The sequence below is a fragment of the Scylla paramamosain genome, chromosome 14, assembly GCF_035594125.1.
Source record: "Scylla paramamosain isolate STU-SP2022 chromosome 14, ASM3559412v1, whole genome shotgun sequence".
In the NCBI taxonomy this organism is placed as follows: Eukaryota; Metazoa; Arthropoda; class Malacostraca; order Decapoda; family Portunidae; genus Scylla; species Scylla paramamosain.
This window is the reverse complement of record NC_087164.1, coordinates 18,195,816-18,220,681: the sequence shown is the minus strand read 5'-3', so window position 1 is coordinate 18,220,681 and position 24,866 is coordinate 18,195,816. Positions and strand designations below refer to the sequence as shown.

The window sequence follows — 24,866 nt, the reverse complement described above, 5'->3', positions numbered from 1 at the left end:
AAACATAGAACTGCAGAAGATTGTAAGTCCACGGCATATTATTTCATGTGTAAATGGGAAATGGGGATGGATGGAGAAGAAAGAAGACCTATTAATATGAACCCAAACTCATAGGCAGAGAGAATACCATAAACCTTGGCAGATCAGCATCTGCCACTCATATCGATTCTTGTCTTTCGGTTTATTTCTAAGCACCACTTATACCTTCTGCTACGAAGATGAAAAATGGAACTATTAATATTTCAATAATGACTGAGAACTTGCATAACACTGTCGGCACATCAGTTGGTTAGTACAGTGCCTTGGACATGTGAAGTGCCAGGCGTCTCTCTCTCTCTCTCTCTCTCTCTCTCTCTCGAGTATAAAGAGACACAATCGTTCATGAGCCATCACCTCGGAGCATCGGAGCAGCAGGAGCTTGACTCGTACATTAGCCAGTCCACCCGGAGAGCGCCGCCCGGGCCCATCCTTCCTCTACACGACCACGCATCATAAACTGCGTCCGGCTATACAGACAGGAGATCGGAGGCGGTACAGGGAGGGGAGGGGTGGAGGGGAGAGTCTGCCCGGGCTGAGTGGATCCCGCGCAGCCATTCCCGGGTCCCTGTGTGGATGTAAACCGGAATCGCACGCAATATTCCTAACAGCGGACCATAATGTATAGGTCGTTTAGGTATCCAAAGGGACGTGTAAAGAATGGGGGATGCGACGCCTGTTCTCTCTGCTCTCTGCTCTCTCTCTCTCTCTCTCTCTCTCTCTCTCTCTCTCTCTCTCTCTCTCCTCTCTCTCTCTCATTCCTCATACACAAATGTACATCTTATGGAAAGGGAGAAATGTAGCATGTTTTTTTTTTTCTTTCTTTTTTTTTCTTTTCTTTTTCTACTGCGCCCCTCAGCGTCATCAATACTTCATCCCAGCCACTATACTCCCCCATTCGCACCCGATATGGCACCGTGATCGCCGGGAAAAGCCTCAGATAACTCAGCGCTCGACACTCCCTTGCTGGTCTGTACTGAAGCGTGTGTGTGTGTGTGTGTGTGTGTGTGTGTGTGTGTGTGTGTGTGATTTCTTCTTCACTTAACACTTTTTTTTTTATCATTTCCTTTCTTGTTAAATTATGAGACGTCGAAACGAAACCTCTACAACAAACTTTAGGACAATACAATAGTGAATGAAGTAAAGTATACGAATAGAAATAAACTGAACTCCAAACATTTAAAGGACGAGGCGCATGTCTAGAGAAACCTTGTGAAAGACGGCATGAGAGGTTGTACATATTAGATTAACACATTAAGACATCTATATATAAATAAAAAAAATAAAAATAAAACATGTATGGAGAAAATAATGACAAAGGACGGTCACATATAAGCGCACATAAACACACACACACACACACACACACACACACACACACACACACACACACATAGCCACTCACCATTAAGCAATGTACACCACCAACTCTACCACTTATCACTACTAGCGTCACCACTACAGCCTCACCTCACCCCTCCACAGTACACCACTTCTAACTTCCTGGCTTAAAGTCATCCTCACACCATCCCGTCTAGACAAACCCACCACTGGACTGCCCGCAACTACCATCACCACCACGACCACCACCACCAAGACCACCACCACCACGACTACCACTACGACCCCTTTTCCCTAAAATACGTTGGGTTACACTGAAGACACCACATGTTTCCTACTTTCCCTCTCTTTCCCATGATTATTACCAGCCATCTCTGTGTTTTTTTTCCATCTTCTCCCTCTATTTTCGCTCATTTATCTTCGCCACCCTCTCCATCTCTTTCTCTCTCCTCTCTCTCCGTCTCCCTTCCTTTCTGTCTTTCTCTCTCTCCCTTCATCTCTTATACGCCATTTAGTCTCGTACATCATTTCTTCTTTTTATTCTTCCCATTTCTCCCTTTCCTCCCGATTATATCATGACACACACACACACACACACACACACACACACACACACACACACACACACACACACACACACATATCTATACCTACCTTGTCTCTTTTCTCTCTTACCCCTTACATCTATTACCCTCCTCCTGCTCCTCCTTCCGAAAACTCCAGCCGTCTCTCCTCATCCCTACGTCTTTTTCCTCTTCCTCTTTCTCTTGCAGTTAAAAAAAGAAAAAAACGTGCTGTCACCCACCACCACTCCCTCTTCCACCTCTTCCTCCTCTTCCTCCTCCTCCTCCTTCTACTCCTGCCAGAGCGCCCTCCCTCCCATTACGGCCTAGTCATGAGCCACTCCCGGCCCCACTGAGCCTGATATACTGAGCTGTAATTCCCCCCTTTTTGAGGAAACTCCCTTAATGTGCCGTAACTCAGGCGCTCACATTCTTCGCTGGGGCTGAGCACGGGTCGAGGATTTAAAGTGAGGTTATACTACACAGCGTGGCAGCCACCACCTCCTCCTCCTCCTCCTGTGTGTGTGTGTGTGTGTGTGTGTGTGTGTGTGTGTGTGTGCGGAAATGTTTTGGTAAGAAAAAATGTTTAAACTTGCTTCTTTCTTTTTCTGTTTCTGTTTTCGTGTCTCTTTATTTGTCTGTTTTTTTTTTTTTTTTTGTCTGTCTGTGTTTCTATCTACCTACGTATCTGTTTGCCTGCCTGTGTCTTCCTGTTTGTCTATCTCTCTCTCTCTCTCTCTCTCTCTCTCTCTCTCTCTCTCTCTCTCTCTCTCTCTCTCTCTCTCTCTCTCTCTCTCTCTCTCTCTCTCTCCTAAACTTTTGTTCATCATCTTTCCTTAACTCCCCCAACTTTTACTACTACATATACGTAACTCAGTCCTTCCGTGTGGACATTTTACTTCCTCTCTATCTAACTTTTCTCCGCACCTCCTCAGCTCTTCCTTTCTTCCTTCCAATCCTCATGTTACCTTCCTCCTCTTTCTCCTTGGCTTTCCTACTGGACATTAGATAGATACCTTGTACGCTGCAGCAGCCACACCCCAACACAAGACATTCAGTTCTTCTTTCTTGGCTCAGTCGTATTTGTTTCACAGTTTATCGGCCATTGCTTACCTTCTCCATCCCCCCCACGCCTCTCTCTCTCTGTCTCTCTCCCCCCTTACGCCTCTCTCTCTCTCTCTCTGGTCCTACGTAGATGTATGTAGCTCACTCTGTCTCTTACTCTCGTTTACTCTAACACGTTACAAAGGGTCGCGTCGCAGCACTAAATTTTTCCATCTATCCTGTGCAAGGCGAACGTCAGACCGGGCACAGCATTCGTAAACACAAGGACACTGACAAACGGAGAGACCAGCGAACATCCACGCGGCCACTCTATATAAAGGACTTAAATAAAAGAGCTACACATGAGAGGCCGAGTAAGATAGACAGACAGAGAGAGAGAGAGAGAGAGAGAGAGAGAGAGAGAGAGAGAGAGAGAGAGAGAGAGAGAGAGAGAGAGAGACAGAGAGACAGAGAGAACTTTGATGAGTGACGCAACATTGAAGCAAGATAGTATTTTATCATTTTTTTTTCTCTCTCTCTCTCTCTCTCTCTCTCTCTCTCTCTCTCTCTCTCTCTCTCTCTCTCTTGTAGCAAAATGCATCATCCTTCAGCTGTTTGTCATCAGTCTTCCTTACTGTCTATTTTTTTTCACTCTAACACACATTACTCATCAAAATGGACTTATTCAAATGCGACAGCGAGACGTAAGGAAAGCCGCAACGATAGGACGTGACAGAGTGCAGATAGGAAATATAAATACTCTTGGGTTCTCGGGGTAGAGGGAAAAATTAAGTGAAGTCTAGTAGCTGGCGCGCGTGTGTGAGTGTCTGTGTGTGTGTGTGTGTGTGTGTGTGTGTGTGTGTGTGTGTGTCGCCGGAGTGAAGTAGGAAAGACGAAAATTTCTCAGCTGATCAAAGTCAAGATTGTTCGCGTGCCAGAGGGAAGAGAGAGAGAGAGAGAGAGAGAGAGAGAGAGAGAGAGAGAGAGAGAGAGAGAGAGAGAGAGAGAGAGAGAGAGAGAGAGAGTGTGTGTGTGTGTGTGTGTGTGTAGTTCTTTCTCTACCTCTCTCCCTCCTCTTCCTCCTCCTCCTCTTTCTCCTCCAGCAGGTTAGACTTTCCCCTCCTCCTCCTCCTCCTCCTCCTCCTCCTCCTCCTCCTCCTTTCTTTCCCCTCACCACCGCTCTCACAAGTCTCCACGCCACTAGCACCATCACCACCTTTCTGTCCCTCCCTCCCCCCCCACCCATACTTTGCCTCCCCGTAGTCTCCAAGCCGACCACATTACTTCCCTTCGCACGTCCCTTCCTCCTCCTCCTCCTCCTCCCGCTGCTGTGGTGAGAGGCCGCCCTTCCGACGCCCCTCCGCCGCCCAGCCCTGCATCCCAACATAGGAAGCGGAGCAATATTCTGTGCAGTGTATGGCCGCCGGAAAGGAAATGACACGAGACAGGAATGAGGCGTGTGAGAAATGTTGAAAATAATGAGAGGTTTCTAGATGCGATGGTGTGATAAGAGCTGAAATTTTCCACACCTAAATTTTTGTTATCTTTTTCCTCCTCTCGTCTCTCTCTCTCTCTCTCTCTCTCTCTCTCTCTCTCTCTCTCTCTCTCTCTCTCTCTCTCTCTCTCTCTCTCTCTCTCATTGCCGTTCGCTATTGCCCGAGTTTGTTGCAAGCGCCGTTCGCCACTGTATTGGAAAAATGCTGCACATCCGCACCTACCAGGAAGAGAAAGAAGGAAGGATAGGAAAGGAAGGAAAGAAAGAAGGAAGGAAGCGATATAAAGTAAAAACACATGCTCCTCCCAACGACACAAATTCCTTTTTCAGATCAAATGACTAAACTACTTCGCTTTTGTTATTGTAGAAATTGAAGGTAAACAAGCATTAAGTAATTACTTCCTGGCATCGAAGTAATACAGGTGCCAAAATAAGTAATTAGTCTTGTTTATTATTTTTGGTATTTGTGTGGTTCTTCTTTACGTAGTGAATGTGTAAGTTGAAGGGATTAAGTAGTTGGATCTATACCGGTTACGTTGCCAGCAAGGCATCGCATCTCGTAAGGGTCAACAGGTCTGCTGCAGTGTTATGCTCTAGGAAGGTAAATATATGACAACACTTAAACATCCCCTAAGCAGAAAAAAAAGTAAATAAATATGCCAAAATTAACAACTACACTCCTAAAAACTTAAACAGATATAAGTGCAAGAATAAACTCCGATACAAAAGCACCATTTATCACCACTATTACCCCCACCACCACCACCACCACCACCACCACCAACAACACGAACAGCAGCCACCATTATCACCCTCTCCACCACCACTCAACACCACCACCACTGCCACCACCTCCACCACCACCTCGCGCCATCATCGTCACCATCGCCACCCGTCCTCTACCCTCCCTCCACCCCACCCACCCTCTCTTAGACAGCTGATAAACGCGGAAACATTACAGTGATGCATGGGCCCTCGACCTCCAGCGACCCCGATTCAGAAGAAGTCAGGAACCCCGCACAATTTTCTACATCAATTGTGGCAACTCTTCACTGTCCCACGACCTCTTCTAATGTACGTCGTGTAGAGAGGGCGAGGGTTGGCTGGCTGGCTCGCTGGCTGGCTCACTGGATGGCTGAGTGGTTGGAATAAGGAGGGGAAAAGGAAAGGAGAAAGAAAGGAAGGAAAGTCAGGATAAGGAAGGATGGTTTGAGGATTAGCAGTTGTCGTACAGAGAGAAATGGATGTAGAGAAAGAGTGAAAGTTTAGGGAGAAAGGGAGTAAAGATGCGAGAGAGAGAGAGAGAGAGAGAGAGAGAGAGAGAGAGAGAGAGAGAGAGAGAGAGAGAGAGAGAGAGAGACGGCTTAGGGTTAGAGAGTGATAATGACTGGGAGTGGTTAAGGAAAGAGAAAAAAAAGGGAGGAAGGAGGGATTAGGAAGCGGGGAAATTAATGAAAATGAAAAGAAAGGAGTAGAGAAACAGAGAGAGATAATTCCCACAAGAAGATGTACTGGACTGAACGAAAGCAATGAAGTTGATGAAAGTATATAGATAAGAAAATACTTTATGAATTGAAATGGACATCTTACCGATTCACTACACTCGTATGCAGCTCTACCAGTCTATCCATTCACGGTAACTGTTCCCAAATACCGAACCCGAAGTCCTAGCCATCTTGACCCTAATCTACAAGAGAAACCGGATGTAGGAATCGAAGAGAAAATTATGCAGATGTTCATGCTTCATTCCTCACTTCTTCATTATCGTCTCATATTTTCCCTCTTCTCACGTGCTTCATTTTGTCTTGGTGATTCTTTGGTTTCAACACACCTACACACCAGTCTCGAACAATGATTTCATGACTCAAGGACACGCAAACACGGTCACACTCTTATTTGCTAATCCTCTGACTCGATGGTTTGTTTAATATTTGTTTCCTTCACAAATATGCAGGACCAAAACTTCTATTTGCATGTGTAATCCGATATCTTGTTAGTAATCTAAGGTTTGCGTAAAAATATCAAGTCAGTTTCGTGCGTGTTTTAAAATAGACAGGAATGCGTCAGTCAGTCAATCAACGGGCGGGAGACTCGGCCAGTGACAGTGTTGGCATGATCGCGTGTCCTCTGGTGGGGGAAATTATCATGCCAAACCCAGCGTGATGGAGCATAATACATACAGACATCTCTCCTTGGATGTATGTATGACACTGAAAGAAAATACAGATATATCCAGTTCCGTAAAAATAGTAAGATAAATATTTGAATTAATGAAGCAAGGAAAAGTATTACAGAATATAAATATGACAAAATTACGATTGTGCGAGAAGAAAGAAAGAAAACAAAAGCAAGAGGGAATGCAAGTTCTTAATTTTTTATGTAAAATTTTAAAACTGAGCGCCAGGATAAATCACTGAGCACTCTAATTTGGGAGTGAGAGATAAAATAACATAATAAAAATGCCAACTAAGTAACGAGAAAGGTAAAAAAAAAAAAGTGAAAATAAAATATAATGTTTATTCCTGTCTCCCTCTTTCCCTGCCCCCTGCACTAACCTTTTTTCTTTCCTGTTCAGGTAACATATTTAGAAGATTACTCACAAGATTTTTAAGGCAATGAATAAGTGCTATATAGAAAGAATATTAATAAATTTACAAAGACCAGCAGACATTAAAAAGAAGAATATGTTATCCTACCCTCCTCCTCTCTCTCTCTCTCTCTCTCTCTCTCTCTCTCTCTCTGCTTGCATTCTTTTATCTTTACATATTTGAGAGAGCAGAGGGCACACCCAAGACACATAAAGTACTGTAACATTAACACCAGAAAAGTAAATAAGTAAAGATAATAAAATAATCATCGTATGCAAAGAATCTGTTGCGAAAAAGATAAGAAAAGATATGTACTTTATTTTTCTTCAATCATTATATGATTCTTCACTGGATCTCGTTTACATCTGATTGCTATTTTATAATTATTTACTTATTCATTTCACACCGCCTTGAGAGAGAAAAAAAGGGAAAGAGAGAGAGACACTGGGATCAAGAAAACATCAATGCACTTTCGTTTCCCCATGCCCCTCTCTCTCTCATTTTTTTTCTTCCGGGGACATACTAAAAGCACGCAGGAGAGGAGTAAATCGCAGGGAAACGCCCAATTTACAGGTGTCCACCGTATATTAATGAGGCAGTTGGTATATACGGGCGGCGAGGAAATGGCGGGATATTTTAGGACATGCTTAGGGCTCAGGGCAGTTAGCGAGGTGTAGAGGGCGATCGTGATAATCCCACACGCCCTCCAGGGAGACGTGTAGCAGGAGAGGCAGGAAGCAGATAACGCCTCGCCACGCTGCCGCTGCTGCTACGCCAACTAATATGCCGGCAAAAGAGGATTTCACGCGTGTTATCACCCCTGCCTAAATTGTTCCTCCTGCCTACTCCTGCTACGATTATCACCGTCATTGTTGCTGCCGCTGTTGTTACTACTACTACTACTACTACTACTACTACTACTGCTGCTGCTGCTGCTGCTGCTGCTGCTTTAAGACCAGCATCATTATAACGACCACCACTACTTACTACTGCAAACAGCATTTTTTTCCTACTAGTGTTATCACCATTACTATCACTACAACTACTATTACTACCTACCATTACCACTACTGTCACTGTTAATGCTACTAACACGCTCCTATCAGTACCATTGCAGATGCTTCTGCTGCTCACAATCATTATCATACTGAAGTACCACCACTGCTCCTGCCTCTGCTAATGCTACTACTACTACTACTACTACTACTACTACTACTACCACCACTGCTGTTACTACTACTACTACTATCAATCGACCAGGCTCCGTTTACACTGACTGACTGATTGACCGACTAACTAATGAAGCAACCAACTCAATTCTAACACCGAAAATCACAAACAAAAGTAACTCCAATAAAGACGCAAATTTAAGAACGAAAAAATCTTAACACAATATCCACCACGTCAGATGAACAAGGATACAATTGAAACACGAGGCAAATTTCCAAAGTTCTTCCTGCTGGCCAATCTGGAGCTATTTGGGCGAGCGAGTCAGAGAGATACGTGGACAGCTGTATACCGCTTTAAACGTTAGGATAAGATGACTGAGTGCAGGAGGGGAGGAGGGTGAGGATTGGCGGAGGATGAAAAGCAATGGGACGGAGGAGGAAGGGATTGAGGGGGAGGAGAAACGAATGTGGATGGATTGGTGGAGGTGGAAAAAAATGCTGGATAATTGGTATATGGAATGAGAGAGAGAGAGAGAGAGAGAGAGAGAGAGAGAGAGAGAGAGAGAGAGAGAGAGAGAGAGAGAGAGAGAGAGAGAGAGAGAGAGAGAGTGAGAAAGAGAGAGGGGGGGGAGGGAGAGAGAAAAGGAAATGAATATCTGAAATGGAAAGTGCCATTATAGAGTGTGTGTGTGTGTGTGTGTGTGGGTATTCGACAATGAGAATCAGAAAAGGGAACATGTCAAAGAATAAAACAAACTGCACGAAAGACAAAAAGGACAAAGCAAGGAATGGTTGCCGTCAAAATATAAATTAAAAAGCCAACAAATATACAGCCACCCAACAATTATTATTTACTTTTACTCTTTTTTTTTTTCGCCAGTAATTTTATCTTCCTTCTTCATTTTCCTCCACTGTTTACTCACCCGCGCTCACACACACTCAAACAGCACAACTGAAGATTACTCACAATATTTCAAAGGAACAACAAAATGGAAAGCAGAAGAAAGCTATCTCTAAGGGAGGAGAGCAGTAAAACTTGACCAAAGAAATAAAAAGAATGTTATGCGATATAACGCTTCATTTTCTTAACTTTTAACACTGATATTGACACCATCTTCTTTCGAATATTTTATATATTATTTTTTTTTTCCCCAGATATTTCAGTCATACCATTCCTAGTCCTGGAATTAACTAAACTTTATATGCTACGAAGAACTTTTGCCTTTCTCTAGCATTTATTTTTTCCTTTTCATTTATACTCAATAACTCTTTCCATCGCACCGAACGGCATCAATTCTAGTTATTAACTAAATGCACTAAACTTTGTATACTATGAAGAACTTTTCCTCCCTCCAACATCACCTTTTTCCTTCTTTATATTACACCCATCTACACCTCACTCCCCATAGTCACCAAGCATAAATTCACATAATTACCTCTTGTCTTGAATACGGTAAACTTTGCACACTATGAAGAACTGTCCCTCCTTTCAGAGTTATTCTTATCCTGCCTCTCCACGTATTCACAACGCCAATGCAAGCCTCCCTTTCTGTGGCAATCAAGACTTCACTAACTTCATGCATTACTTTCCAACCGTCGTAAAGACAGAAAAAATAATAAGTTTGGGTATTAATTCCTGTCTTTCTGCCCTTACAGGCTCGTGGTTGGGCAGTACGTCAACGTGCACGGAAAGGTGATTAGCCACGTCAATATTACAAGAGTGAGGGTCGAGGACGGGGGCCGCTACTCCTGCACAGCCACTAACACCGCCGCCGCAGTGGTGCACTCCGCCCCGCTGCACGTGTACGGTGAGTCTTGCAACACACCAGGCTCTTGTTGCACTCAAGGCCACCATGGTTACTAGAGAGAGAGAGAGAGAGAGAGAGAGAGAGATTAATTCTGGATGAACTAACCATTGACCCTCGTGTCAATGGATGGTATTTGCCTTCGCGAGGTTTATGTTTTACTATATCTTAATTCCAAATCAAATCTACTGTTACACTGTAATGCTGACATTCGTACAAAAGTTACTGTGAAAAATAAAGAGTAAGAGGAATCAAAGACAATAAACAGTGATAGTATAGTCGTTCCTTTCTTTAACTTCGGAAGGATAATATTCAGAGTTCGTTTTCTAATCTTAATTGCAAGTCATATCTGTAACAGTGACGCACAATTATCGGAGGTACGGAATACAGAAAAGATTAACGGCAATTAACGAAAACATACAGTGACAGTAGGGTCTCTGTGATGTAAGTAAATGGAAGCTATACTGGAATACAAAAGTTGCTGCGGGAAGTTTCGTCACGCTTTACCGTAACTCTTGAATATGTGATGTGAAAACTCTCAGAGGGAAGGGAAGAGGCGTGATATATTATGAAGCTCCCTAGATAGGCGAGGTTCTCACAAGTTGGACTGAGGCGTTTCTATAAGTCAGTTCGTGTTTCCTTCCATCAGCTAACAGATTTTTTCTTTCTTCTAAATATACTAATCATCATAGGCAGATATATCTTTGTGTTTTCTTCCATAAAAAGGAAAAAAATGGAAAAAAGGAAATACATTAAAAGATGAGCGGAAAGTTATGAAAGCCCACACACTTTTTTTTTCCCCACTACAATCATAGTAATCATTATACGTAGGAAGATATTTCGCAAGTGAAGTAAGACACTTCTATAAATCACTGTGCTTCCTTCCATCACCCAAAAAAAAAAATAAATAATAATAATAATAATAATATATAGTTAAAGGTGAATGATCTCTGAAAATTCATGTCATTATTCTCTAGTAAACATATACAGCATTAATTGTAGTGACCAACAACAAGCAGCGTTAAATAATGACACTTACTATTCACCATTTAACAATAATGCTGATGAGCGAACAGTATTTATTTCACGATATGCTATTTTGGACTGATAAATAAAACTAGAGTCGACGAAAAGACAAAGACCGACGACAAAATCCACTTGAATCAGAGCGAACCAAACATTTAACATTTAGTTCCGCCTCGCCTGACAAACACGGATGCACACGTAATATTGCAATCAGTGTCACACACAAACGCCGGGATTACTGCACCAAAGAGAAACGAAATTATACGGTGAGACTTTATGACGTGGACGCATGGCTCTAACGCAATACCTAAAAAGCGGCTCTGCGTCACTGCTGCTTCGATGTCCGATTACGATACAGCTTCCCGCCGCGTTGACCTTTGATGGTTAATGTATTTGTTACGAAGCGTTTCCCCAAAGCCAATATTGTGAGCTTTGCAGTGCTTGTGTGGGAAAAATAGAGAGAAATCGTAAGCTCTTTCTGCATGTAAGAATTGAAAGAAAAGTCGTAGGAATATAATGTAGTACGTTATGATCCCCTATTTATATTGATAAAAAATAAATAAATGTTTCGGCATCATTGAACAAACACCACGGCTATTTTTTTGGTGCATGTGTGTGTGTGTGTGTGTGTGTGTGTGTGTGTGTGTGTGTGTGTGTGTGTGTGTGTGTGTGTGTATTTGGGGACACACACACACACACACACACACACACACACACACACACACACACACACACACACACACACACGTATGTAAATACAACACCCGGCGCGGTGTAGCGCGGCTCTTGAGACGCAGACATTTATTCGGAACGATTACCGTCCGAGCGGCGGACGTTTATCCCTGTCCCTGGAGGCTGCCGCGGCGGGCCAGACGTCTGGTCACCACGTGCGTGTTGCGGCGCCAGACCTGCCTCGGGCTTATACCTTTAACAAGACAGAGGAGGAAGTTAATGTCATGCAGCAATATCATAAAGTCAACAAGGACACCACTGCAGTGCTTACTAGAACTGCGTGATGGAAACCACATCAGCTTTAGCGAGGAATACACCGTGGCCGTGATATCGTTGACTTTAAGTGGAGAAATCATAGCAAGCTGAAAACACTTAATCATAAAAAAAAAAATAAAATAAATGAATAAAATACAAGTAGTGAAACGAAACACGAAATAATTTCACAGTAAAAACAGTTCAGTAAAGTTCATAATTTTTGTTGACTAATCTGCCAGGATTCAAACACGAGTAAACACTTCCGCTACAAAGCCTCAAGTGCTGAGAGCTCACGCACAAATACCCTTCCTAATCATCATGTCTTTTCACGCTGAGTCCATTTTACATCAACTTTCCTCCTGTTCCTCCTCACATCAGTGCTTTCCCTCCATCCCGTTATCGCTTCACTGTTCTACTTGTCCCTTTTTCAGCCTTCCTTTTGCCCTCCAGCCCCTCTTTTCCTGCATTTTTTCTTTTCAGCTTTTTTCACTTCTTTATTTCTTTTATCATTACAGTCCCTTCAGTTCCTTCCCCTTTTTTAAGTTGTTTTTTTTTCCTCAGCCCTTTAGTTCTTTTATTATTACAGCCCCTCTCTACAGTCCTCCAGTCCCTCCCTTTTTTTACAGAACTTTCTCGTCAACCAACCAGAACCCCGTACCTTCATTGCTTTAGCTGAGTTCCTTCCTTGCCACCGACAGTGTTCGAGTCCCTCCCTTTTTTTATAGATCTTTCTTCTCAGCCTTCCAATACCTCCTATTTTCATTGTCTTAACTGAGTTCTTTCCTCACCTCCTGTAGATTTCCCAGTCCCTTCTTTTTTTCCAGATATTTCCTATTAACTCTCTTCATTGCCTAACCTGAATCACTTCCTTGCCTCCCGCAGGTCGGCCTCACGTACGACCCATGGGCCCCGTCTCAGCCGTGGCAGGGGAGACTTTCCGTGTGCAGTGTCCCGTTGCAGGCTTCCCTATCACGTCCATCACCTGGGCCAAAGGTAAGAAGGGACACACGCACGTACATAGACACCCTCACACATACATGAACCAAACACGCACATGTGGTGTTCTCACGCCACAATATTACGTACACATATGACCGTACTGATGGAAACGTAGATACATTAGTGATGAATGGACGGTCTGCGGAGGTGAAGGGTCTTATCAACTGCCATACCAGGTAAGTAGACGGTGAGGGTGGGAAACTCGGAAGGTATTACATGAAGCAGTGCGTGACAAGGTACAGGTAAGGAGGAGTTAGGATTATTTGGTGGTTGAATGATTGGGTGGATGGAATGACAGGTAAATGAATGGTTGGTGAAGCTACTAGGAACTGTCTGATAAAGGAGATAATTGTGGCGGAAATACAAGGTTAGACAAGATAAAGTTATGGAGTTGAGATTATTTGGTGGATGGAGTGAAGGATGAGTGAATGAATGGTGACGTAAATAGGAAATAATTATGGTAGAAATTAGAAAGATACCATCTGCTGAGGATTTACTTTCAAAGACATATGAGTACACGAACATAAAGCAAACTGGTTAAAAATCTGCCTAATAAAGAGGATTAAATTTTGAGAATATGAGAAAATAAGAGAAACTTGTTCAAAATGTGCCTAATGATAGGACAAATTCTGAGAACCAAACAGCATAAGAACAAAAAGGAAGCTGAATAAAAATCCACCTAATGACGAGGATTGAATTCCGAGCGAGAACACGAGGGAATGAGAGAGAGAGAGAGAGAGAGAGAAAGAGAGAAGCTTTCTTTTATAATGAGGAATGTACCTAATGATGATAGCTAACTTTTGAAAACGTAAAAGCATAAGTTAAGCTGCAAAAAAAAAAAAAAAGAAAAAAGAAAGTCAGCCTACACGTGGTAATTCTAGAGTGAGCATAAGGAATGACACTGCTGATCAATACTGGTAATAGTGTCTAGGCACAGCTGTAGTTCTCGAAGCAGCTAAACAACAACAACAACACATGAACGCGCAAATTGAACGTGCAAATCTCACTACTTCTAAGAATCAATATCGTGCGCAAGACCACCTAAGATAACTCTCTCTCTCTCTCTCTCTCTCTCTCTCTCTCTCTCTCTCTCTCTCTCTCTCTCTCTCTGTTATTATCTGCAGTTATCCTTCGCACCAAAATTGCCCTCTCCTCTTATCTATCTTCCATCTGTGTGTTTTTGTTTCGTCTTTGTCTGCTTCGGTTCTCTGTGTATTGGTTTCCTCATCAACAAACACGCTAGGCCCGCGCGCGTTTTTATTTTTTCCTTCTTTTTTATCTTCCCCCTTCTCCTTCCATCGATTTCTCCCGATTTCTCTTCCCTTTCCTCCTGCTTCCACTCTCTTCACCCTCCACCTGGTCACGCACGGCTTGCACGAAAGAGGTTTGTTTACTTATTGGTTGTAAAATGTTCCGTATTTATTTTTGTATTTGTGTGATATTTTGATTCCGGTTTATTTTCAAATGTTTGTGTGATATTTGGTAATACGTATATCAGAAAACTATGTAAATTCATTATATTTGTCTTCGCAGATATTATTTTTTTGTGTTACTTCTATCCTTTATATGGAATTAACAGAGACATTTTATCTAGCAGCTTATTTGTTATCTATTTTGATATTCACCATTCATCCTCCGAACAGTTACCTGTTAAGTGTAGTTCGTAATACACTTTATTTCGAATTCACCTTGTTAACTTGTATAAAGTAAGCTAATATTTACATTTTCAACGTTACATTAGCATTTTAAATGAAACGGCTTCACTTATTAAATTTAAAAAGACATTCTGGTACAACGGGCGGATAGTCGCTTCGTGCACCTACCAACACAAGTCCTCGCCGCCTCCTCCGCTCGCCTCCAGACGGTTCTTACCGTTTTCAACAACTCTCGGCAACATCGACCAATTGCCCCTAGCCAATCGTTGCGTCTCCGTGTCCTCTACATATACGGCTGCCAATTACAGGGACAACCTGATGAGGAGGAAGGAATTCTGGGAAGCGTGCCGTATATCCATTCAACCACGCATCATGTTCACGCCACAGGGTCATGAAAAAAATTAAATTATATGTTCTTGCAGGCGGACGAGTGCTGCCGATCAACCGCCGCCAGCGAGTGTCTGAGGCTGGCGAGCTAACCATCAGCCAGGTGAGTCGCGCCGCTGACCAGGGGGAGTACACCTGCACGGCCACGAACAAGCAGGGCCACGCCTCCTCGCAGTCTCTACCTCTTCGAGTCGTAGGTGAGTCTCCCAAACCACCCTCCACATGTATCTCTCATCCTCACTTTCCCCTTTACGCCCCAAATTCGCCTCCTCTCCATCAACACCAAAGCCTATCCTTACTCTACTCGGCTGGTTACTCACGAGGCTCTTAACTCACTCACTCACTCACTCACTCTCCCAAACAGCACCGCGCCAGCCATCCTGATATATGGCAATGGACCCCAGGTAATGTGTGTGTGTGTGTGTGTGTGTGTGTGTGTGTGTGTGTGTGTGTGTGTGTGTGTGTAGGTGTGTGTGTGTGTGTGTGTGTGTAGGTGGGTGGGTGTGTGTGTGTGTGTGTGTGTGTGTGTGTGTAGGTGGGTGTGGGTGGGTGGGTAAGAGAGAGAGAGAGAGAGAGAGAGAGAGAGAGAGAGAGAGAGAGAGAGAGAGAGAGAGAGAGAGAAAATGTGTGTGTGTGTGTGTATTCCCACACGAGCACTATTAAATAAATAAACTGGGAACGCAGAATGAATGCCACGAGTAGGAATCTGCAGCAAATAGGTATTACAGCTGGATATACGTAACGTTGTCACAGCACAGCACGCCCACAGATACGCCCCGCAGACACACGTAATACTGCACCAGACTTGTGGCGCCTGGAGAGGGAGAAAAACGAGAAAGAGATGCAAATATGACTAAACATTTTACTCTGAGCAGCTTGAAGATTTTATATACAAACGCAATACTGCTGAATTACCGTTCCGTCTTAGTTAAATATTATCACCTAGCATGCTGCAGAACATGTGCTTCTCCTATACATAAAAAACACAGGCGATTAAATGGAAGAAAATGTGCAATTCGTTCGTGCTGAAGTAATGTTTCATCCTATTCAAATATCACTTAGTAGACTGCGTAACATAATACAAAACTGCTTCTCATATACACACACAAAAAAAAAATGGAGATTAAATGGAATAAAATGCGCACTTTGTTCATACACACACATACAGATTTGCAGTACTGGTCTACGCTTAATTACTTCGTATACATTTATTATCCCTATGTGAAAAATAATACTATCAGCGTAGAGATAAATCCATGAAGCGTAAGAAGATCAGCTCAAATAAAGGTCAACCAGTGTAAGAGATTTAATCAAAACAACTGCTCTGTATATACACCAGAAAAGAAATAGGTGAATATAGTGAAGTCGCGTTGTGCAGCAGTATTAAATGCATAGATTAAACTTCACAACAATAAATAAAATAAAACGTAAAAAAAAAAAAAAAAAAAAAAAAACACGCTGGATTGAAATGTAGAGTTGAAGAACTAACTGAAATACAGAAATACAAAAAAAAAAAAAAAAAAATATATATATATATATATATATATATATATATATATATATATATATATATATATATATATATATATATATATATATATATATATATATATATATATATATATATATATATATATATATATATATATATATATATATATATATATATATATATATATATATATATATATATATATATATATATATATATATATATATATATATATATATATATATATATATATATATATATATATATATATATTTAAAATGCACACGTTAAATTTTACAAATAAAAAAATAAAAAGATAAATAAAAAACAATGAGAAATAAAAACACGACAAAGAGAAAAAGAATGACATGGAAACTGACCGAAGTATTTTTATCGCAAGAAGTAATAAAAAAATATAAAAAAGTAAACAAAAATAGCACTACTAAAGATGACCAAAACAAACTGATGTAAAAAATGGTGCGTTACGTCAATCTTATGAAAAAAAAAAAAAAAAGGAAAATATATATGTATAACCTCATTTCATAAAACTGGACGAGAAGCAATATCCACAGCTGCATTACCCGCACGGCGCAAAACACTAGCAATATGTAAATAATAACCGCCCGTACTGACTGTAATGAAGAACAGAGAAAAAAAAAAAGTGAAGGGGAAAAAAGTGCTGCAATATGAAAAGCGGGTAACAGTGGCAGGAGCAAAAAATATATATATAAAAATAAAGTGAGGAAAGTGAGAAGATAATGTATGATGCGCGCAGAACACCTATATAGGCTACCTCCCACAAAAAAAAAAAAAAAAAAAAGTTGTCTCCCTTCTTTCCTACCCTCCCACACCACAAAAAAAATGAACAAATAAATAAAAACCCCTTAAGATTGCACTCCCTCCAAACGAGTTCACCTAGTGCAAGTTGTGTACTTCAGAAATATACTCCCCAGAATGTTTCCTTCAAAATAGTTCTCCCCCCCAAATTAGCGACTCCAATATTTTACCCCCACCACAATTGCTTTCCCTTAGAACAATGCGCTCCCTAAAAATGTTTGTCCTCCCCAAAAACGAAATCTTCAGAATGTCTCCCTTAAAATTGAAATAAAAATAAAAATAAATAAATGAGATAAAAAAAAATCGTACCCACCAAAATACGTTCTCTCTAAAACCTATGTCTTCTTATAAAATATATCCCGGCAAAAACGAAATAAAATAAAATAAAAATGTATATATTAACTGTAGTCTAAGCATATAAATTTTTATTCTTTATTGTTGGATTCACCTGAGTAAGTTGAAAAATTAAATCCGTCCCTCAGTTTCCTACATGACGCCTTGCACAGCACCAGCACACGAAGAATATTACATTGTGATCCAACTCAAAGCAATCCAAAGAGAGAGACAGAAGGAGGAGATTACTGTTAGATGAATTAATGCAAGATAATCAAGTGGTGTGTAGTAATCACCACATTTCCGTCAGATTAATGAGGGAGAACGTGTCAGGCAAACAACAGAACATTATTAGACATACTAGAAAATGATCATGACAGTCAGTATAACAATGGTAGTTTTCAAATTAAGCTGATGAAGATATTTACTTTTCTTTTTTTCATTATTAAGGTTTTCTGTTATAGGCTAACTGCACTCAAGACTCAGTCCTGCACGAAACAGTTTGAACCTGACTGACTGTTTCATTGATTTTTTTTCTTTCCCTCTTCCTTTTTTGCCGACACAAGGACAGACTCCCCTCTGGACACACACCACTGTTGATATTTTCTAGAATTTCCCCATGAAGATATTCAATATATTCACCTAAATTTTTTTTCCGATAATTTAGATTCTGTTATGTTACGTTATACATTATGTTAGATTAAGTAGATGGAAAGAATTCACATAATGCATCTCTATGAATTCCCATCACCTGGATCAACAGTAAGACTCACTTTGTTATATTAAGCTATGTTACATTAGGTTAAGTGTGTTATATTAAGCTATGTTACGTTGGGTTAAGTTAAATGTAACGATACGAATGAAGAGCCACATATGTACTCTATGATACCCAGGCCACTTACATCAACAATAAGACACACTAAGTTACGTAAAGTTTATTTAAATACAAGGATAGGCAGGAGTCACAGATGTATTCTATGATTTTCGCGACCACTTACATCAACAATGAGACTCGCTAATTAATGGACGAACCAAACTCATAGCCGCCTCGTAAGCTTTCATTACGTTAATCAGTCAAGTAATCAGCCGCACACACCAATGAGAGGAGGAAGCAGCGAGAGAACCACCAGCTTCCCTGCCATCTGATCCATAACTCAAATTTTCAACAATTACAAAGTTTCGATAAAATGGTTAAAGTTACCGATGTGTGTAGGGGGGGAGCGATGACCGGATAGAAATGGGGGGAGAGGAATAGAAGGAGAGAGAGAGAGAGAGAGAGAGAGAGAGAGAGAGAGAGAGAGAGAGAGAGAGAGAGAGAGAGAGAGAGAGAGAGAGAGAGAGAGAGAGAGAGAAAGGGGTACAAATGAGAGGAAGAGTAAGGGAGGAGAGAGGGAGAGGGGTCAGGAACCTCCTAAATCGGTTCGAAAACTAATTAGAGCTTTGGGGAATAGCCGGTTTTTTTTTAATCTTTTTTACTCTCCCATATTAAAAAAACGTCGTTTGAAATGGATGCCTACGCTCATTAGGAAGGTGAAGCCGCAGTGTGCTGGTGCAGGGGATGAACGCAAGGCAGGAGCATTACTAGTACGCGGCCGAGGGGAAAAGGAGAGGCATCGCAGGCAGGTGAATGAAGGTGTACGCGAAAGAGAAATGGGCCATAAAGGGAACGAGGCAATAAGATAAATGTGTGTGTGAGAGAGAGAGAGAGAGAGAGAGAGAGAGAGAGAGAGAGAGAGAGAGAGAGAGAGAGAGAAAGAAATAGTGTTGCATCTGCTACGCATCGCCGTCTGGTGTTTTCACTCTGGCAGCCTAAGGGAGAGCTAATCAAGCATTCTTATTTACTTAACTCTTGTGCGCTGCACCAATTACTACACAGAACCAGGTAAGATCTGAATATAATGCTGCAATAGCGGCTCGCTCTTACAATTAATTAGACATAAATTAATTAGGCAGAGCGATACTCTCTTTCATTAGGGCGGCCCAAAGAGTTATATTAATGTGTGCCTGGAAAGAATGTGCTGCTGTCATCCCCAGAGCCGCCGCAAGTGTCGCAGTTCACCCTTCCTGAGTCCCTCCGTGCCGGCTCTCGTGTGGCCGTGCAGTGCGTGGTCGTGCAGGGAGACCCTCCCGTCACCCTGGCCTGGCTGCACAACGGAGCCCCGGCCCCCTCCACCCCCGGGGTCACCGTCACGCCCCTGGGACAGTACGTTCTAGCGCTGGTCATCGAGAGGCTGCGGCAGGAACACTCCGGGAATTACACCTGCCGGGCCAGCTCCCCCGCCGCCACCTCGGCACACTCAGCCACGCTCAGAGTTCACGGTAAACCAATACTCCCTATACTCAGCCTGACGCTAACACTTTCTTTCAGTGCCACCCTCCATCAAGCCCTTTGACTTTGGGTCTCTCGTGTCGGGCATGCGGACTACTGTAACGTGTGACGTGCAGATGGGAGACCCGCCCATGACGCTGATGTGGCTGCGTGACGGCCACCCACTCGTGCCCACCACTGACCTCCAACTCAGCCAGCACGACTCTTTCTCCTCCAGCCTCATCCTCACGCACGTGCGGCCTCCCCACGCCGGTAACTACACGTGTGTGGCGCGCAACGAGGCACGTGAGGTCAGCTACACCGCCCAGCTCCTCGTGCGCGGTAACGTACTGACAAACAAGAAAACTCTAGCACCGGCACGCACAGCACAGCACCGCACCGCACAGCACATAACACCTGCACCTAGTTAATGCTTCACTCTCTCCTTCCAGATTCCCTCCAGGTTGGCGGAAAGCTGGCACCAATTAGGCACATTATTATTGCACTAACCCTTCACTCGGCACCGCTTGTCACAACACCTGTGTCAGTCATTGCCAGGCACCTGAAGAGTAGAGACAAGGGAAGGTGATTTCGAGGCAGACACCGAAGACAAAGAGTCAATAACGAGATTAGATCATGTGTGAATTATCATCTCACCTTCCCTTGGTCTCACCTGTGCTCAAGGTCACTACTGATCTCTAAGGGTTACTCATTGGCAGTATTCTGACTCCTCGACTCTTGATGAAACTCCCAGGTGTTGTGCAGGTATCCTTGCATGTCCATCCTGTGTATTACAGTGTTCTTATTTCCTTATGCACGGTGTGTCTTACTGATCACCATGGTAGTCCTCCAAACAAGACAAGCGGTAAATTGATGGTAAATGACGTATAAAAAATTCCAAGACTTCATTTGTGAAAACAACATTGCAAATACTCTGACATATGGATTTCTCTAAATTCCCACGTCATCGCCTGTCTTTCATCATCCGTAATCTCTGTAAAATTGAAAACTTTGACGGCAGAAATGCATGATTTTTAGCCTATTAGTTTGATAAGCAAAACGTAGTCCAAGAAAAAACAATGCAGTCTTACATACATTCAAGAGAGCGATATTATTGACTTTGAACTCAACAATTTGAAGACAAGCCAAAAAGCAAAACATCCAACTCTCCCATGGTGATCATGTCGGTCAAATTCAATCAGAAAAACCAATGATAATCAGAACATTAAGAGGAAATTAGGATCATACCACAATCAAAACCAAAATTAGAGCAATAACAATACGCACAGCTTCACACATACTTAGTGCAATACAACCTCAGCAACATTAACCGGAACAATAAAGAATGACCATAACAAAAAAAAACAAGAATAAGATCATGTCACGCTCATAACTTAAACTAAAATGAGAAAGAAAAGCAAGTGAACTCCTTAGAATGAAAACTAGAAAGCAATCACAGAAAAAAAAAAAAACAATGAAAAGCGTAGGATAAAAAGTAATAAAAGGATAAGTAACTACAAGGCAATCAAACACCAAATTTAATGACGCCCCAGTTGCCGCAATTCTCCAAAGACTCCGATAGTAAATGACACAAATAAGCAGGAACCGCGTGCGTGGCTTTTCCGATACAACGGCCGCCACACCCTGAAGTTAACGGCGGCTGGGAACGTTGCCTTTTTTTTTTTTTTTTTGTGCTGCTGACCATTATTTTCTATCCAGATACACGATCCGGCGACACTGAATGAAGCAACGTGTCGTGATTCTATGCTGCACGATCCTTTTGCGCCCCTAAATTTCTAAAAAGGCACTTGTGGTTTCAATGGAATGCCTCGAGTTTTTCTTACTTCCTTGTTCCTCCTTCTTCATTCTTGTCTCATATTCTTCCTTCTTTTTTTTTTCAAGTTTTGTCTCTTCTTGGTGTGATGGTAGTGTTGTTTTTTCATCAGTCTCTGAGTCCTTAACAGCATAAGGTCTTCAGTGGCTAGATGAGGCAAGGCATTAAACTTTTTAACATTTCATACAGCAAAAGTAATGTAATCGGTGGTGATGCTGTTTTTTTTTTTTTTTCAGCAGCCTATACGAGACCACTGCAGCACACGGTCTTCTTTCCCGGTGGTTAGGTCAGAGGCAGAAGGGCAACACGTGATTAATGATAGCCTTAGTTACAGTTATGCAGATAAGCTGGATATTATGTACTAGTTGTATTTGCGTTCATCAGTAACAACGTTTGTGTTTACCATTAATCGGCACATAGCGTTGACTATTCTGTGATTGCAAGTAATACTGGACACGTGGCGGTCATTAACCTGCAGAGAAAACCACCATCATTCGACAAATCTGGATAATTTCCTTGCAAGTAAATTCACATAGCTATTCCATGAGAAAAGTCATTAAACAATGTGATCATGTGACGTGATCCAAAAACAATTCTAATATAATTTGCACTTTAAAAAAAATCTTGAAACAGCTACAACGTGATCACAATTCACATATACTAAGATTCTGTCACATAGCAAGGAGTTAAATGCCATGTTATAAGAGTCATAGATGTCATTAGTTGATTAGTCATTAGCAATTGATTTCCTGTGAAAACAAAAATTCTTAGCATAGAGTCAAGAAGTTCCCTGCTGCTAGCCATGACTTAGTGTGGCCCATGTATGTACGAGTATTTAGGCTCACCTACGTCATGCATTCATTGTGTGTAATTAGTACTTTGTGTTGGACTCTTTACACTGACCCAGACTGATATGATGTGCTTAGTTTTCTTTGAAGATTCTTTGTTATATATTATTCATTTAGTAAGAAAAAGAAAACAAATTAGTACAGCGAGCCACAGCACTGAGTTACGTGCTCGCTGCACCACCATTCCTGGCTTGCCTCGTGTCTCATATCATCAGATGAAGAAAAAAAAAAAAAAAAACATTATGAACTAAAACATTTAGAATATTTTTTTTTTAATATTGTTTTGTAAAATAGGAATTGCTCACATATGATAGTTTTCGTTTCCATCTACTAAATAACTAAGAAAAACGTATTCATTTACATGATTGACCTGGAGGAAAGGGAACACTGGGCAGTTTAATCAAGCAAAATGGCACAGACACCCTGCAGTGAGTTCGACTCCTGCACGACTATAATATTACTACAGAGACTACTGTCGGCGAGGCAGCAAACACTCTTCCAAACAAAGCGCCTGCAGTGAACGAACTGATGCAATGACACCCGCAGGTTCAGATCCGAGGTGACTACACAGCGAGCGCCGAGCAGGGGAACAAAGACCCTAAGCCTCAGTACGTGATCTGCGCTGCTCCGCTACCAAATGGTTATCAATTTTTCCCACCGCATTCAATTTCGAGCCGGGCGCAGCACATGTACAATGAACATAACTGTCAGTAAGATAAAAATAATGAGATCAACTGATGATTATCACCCTGCGAGGCGCCAGTAAAACACAGCAGCCTGCACCCTGCTGTTATATACTCCCGCCATCATAAGGAAGCAGTATCTATGAACAAAAACCGTGAATACCCTGAAATGCTGAAAACCTTAATGAAATCATACCGAAGAAATATATCGTATATAAAACCCTCACTTTATCTATCAATTCCATTCCATTTCCCATCATTTATTTACATTAATCTTACGGAGAGTGGGCGCCCGTAACTCCCTCCGCCCCTCGGTCCCGGATGACTGAGCACCACACATTAAAACTTATTCTAGACAGATCACTCGCTAATTAGAGATAAGTCCCAGAGTAGATCAAGATAATGGCCGGGTGATGATGGGAGAGATGAGGGCGGGCTGGGACGGACTGGACAGAGACGGGTGGAGGTGGGGCGGGGCGGGCGAGGCGGGGTTTCAGACAGCCTTCCCTTGGGATCTGATAATAGAAATAATGACTGCAGGAGAACGTCAGCCTTGGGGAGGGGAAGCTATGGCATTGAGGAGGCAGGGAGAGGCGCGTCTAGGGAGAACCTTACGAAGGAAAGATAGAATTAGAAAAGGGAGAATAAAAAGGGAGGGAGGAAGGCCAGAACCAGGTTGAGGGGAAAAAGGAGAGGAGGAGTAGGACGAGGAGGAGGAGGAGGAGGAAGAGGAGGAAGAGGAGAAGGAGGAGGTAAAGGAGGAGGAGGAGGAAAACAATGTGATGGTGAGGGAGGGGCGGAGGGATGCTGCTGCACTAATTGGCGCAGAACTGCTGGTGCGGCCAAAAGGAAGTGGGAATCGATGGATTAAAAAAAAAAAAAGTAGAAAAAAGATATACCAGAGAGAGAGAGAGAGAGAGAGAGAGAGAGAGAGAGAGAGAGAGAGTCCACTACGATCAGCCAAATTGTCGATAATAACAAGCTATCAATTAGAGGGAAGCGCACACATCATTACGGCCCTTGTGAAGCGAGAAGCTGAGCAAACACTGCTTAGCGCGATTACAGCAACACCACCAGCGACACGGAAACATACATCTAACATAAGAGACACGCCGCCATTACAAAGTATCAATCAATTAATTTTAAAAAGTCACTATCAACCCATTTACCATGAAAACCTATGCAGGGTGTGTTTTTTTTAAATATGTTGAAGTGGAAATTACTATGGTGGTGTTCAAGGATGTTTTTTTTTTTTTTTTCGTAATTGTCTAATAGGGATTCTGCATCATAAGTGGGGGGAAAACATATAACCAGGCTAACTAGTATTTTTGTAGCTTTGGAACAGTTATTTTGAAAGCCAAGAACGTTTCAGAATAAAGGCCTCCTATTCTAAGATCATCTAAATACTGAATAGTTAGAGCGAAAAAAAAAAATGC

General features: G+C 42.1%; 1 protein-coding gene across 1 annotated transcript in view; it reads left to right on the top strand.

Annotated features, from left to right (window-relative positions):
- Positions 1–24,866, top strand: part of LOC135107132 (cell adhesion molecule Dscam2-like) — a 282,482-nt gene that overhangs the window by 239,975 nt on the left and 17,641 nt on the right. The window contains exons 9-12 of the mRNA XM_064016842.1: positions 9,893–10,044; positions 12,937–13,047; positions 15,131–15,292; positions 19,792–20,076. Of these exons, the coding sequence (XP_063872912.1) occupies positions 9,893–10,044; positions 12,937–13,047; positions 15,131–15,292; positions 19,792–20,076 (710 nt within the window). The remainder of the gene's footprint in view (positions 1–9,892; positions 10,045–12,936; positions 13,048–15,130; positions 15,293–19,791; positions 20,077–24,866) is intronic.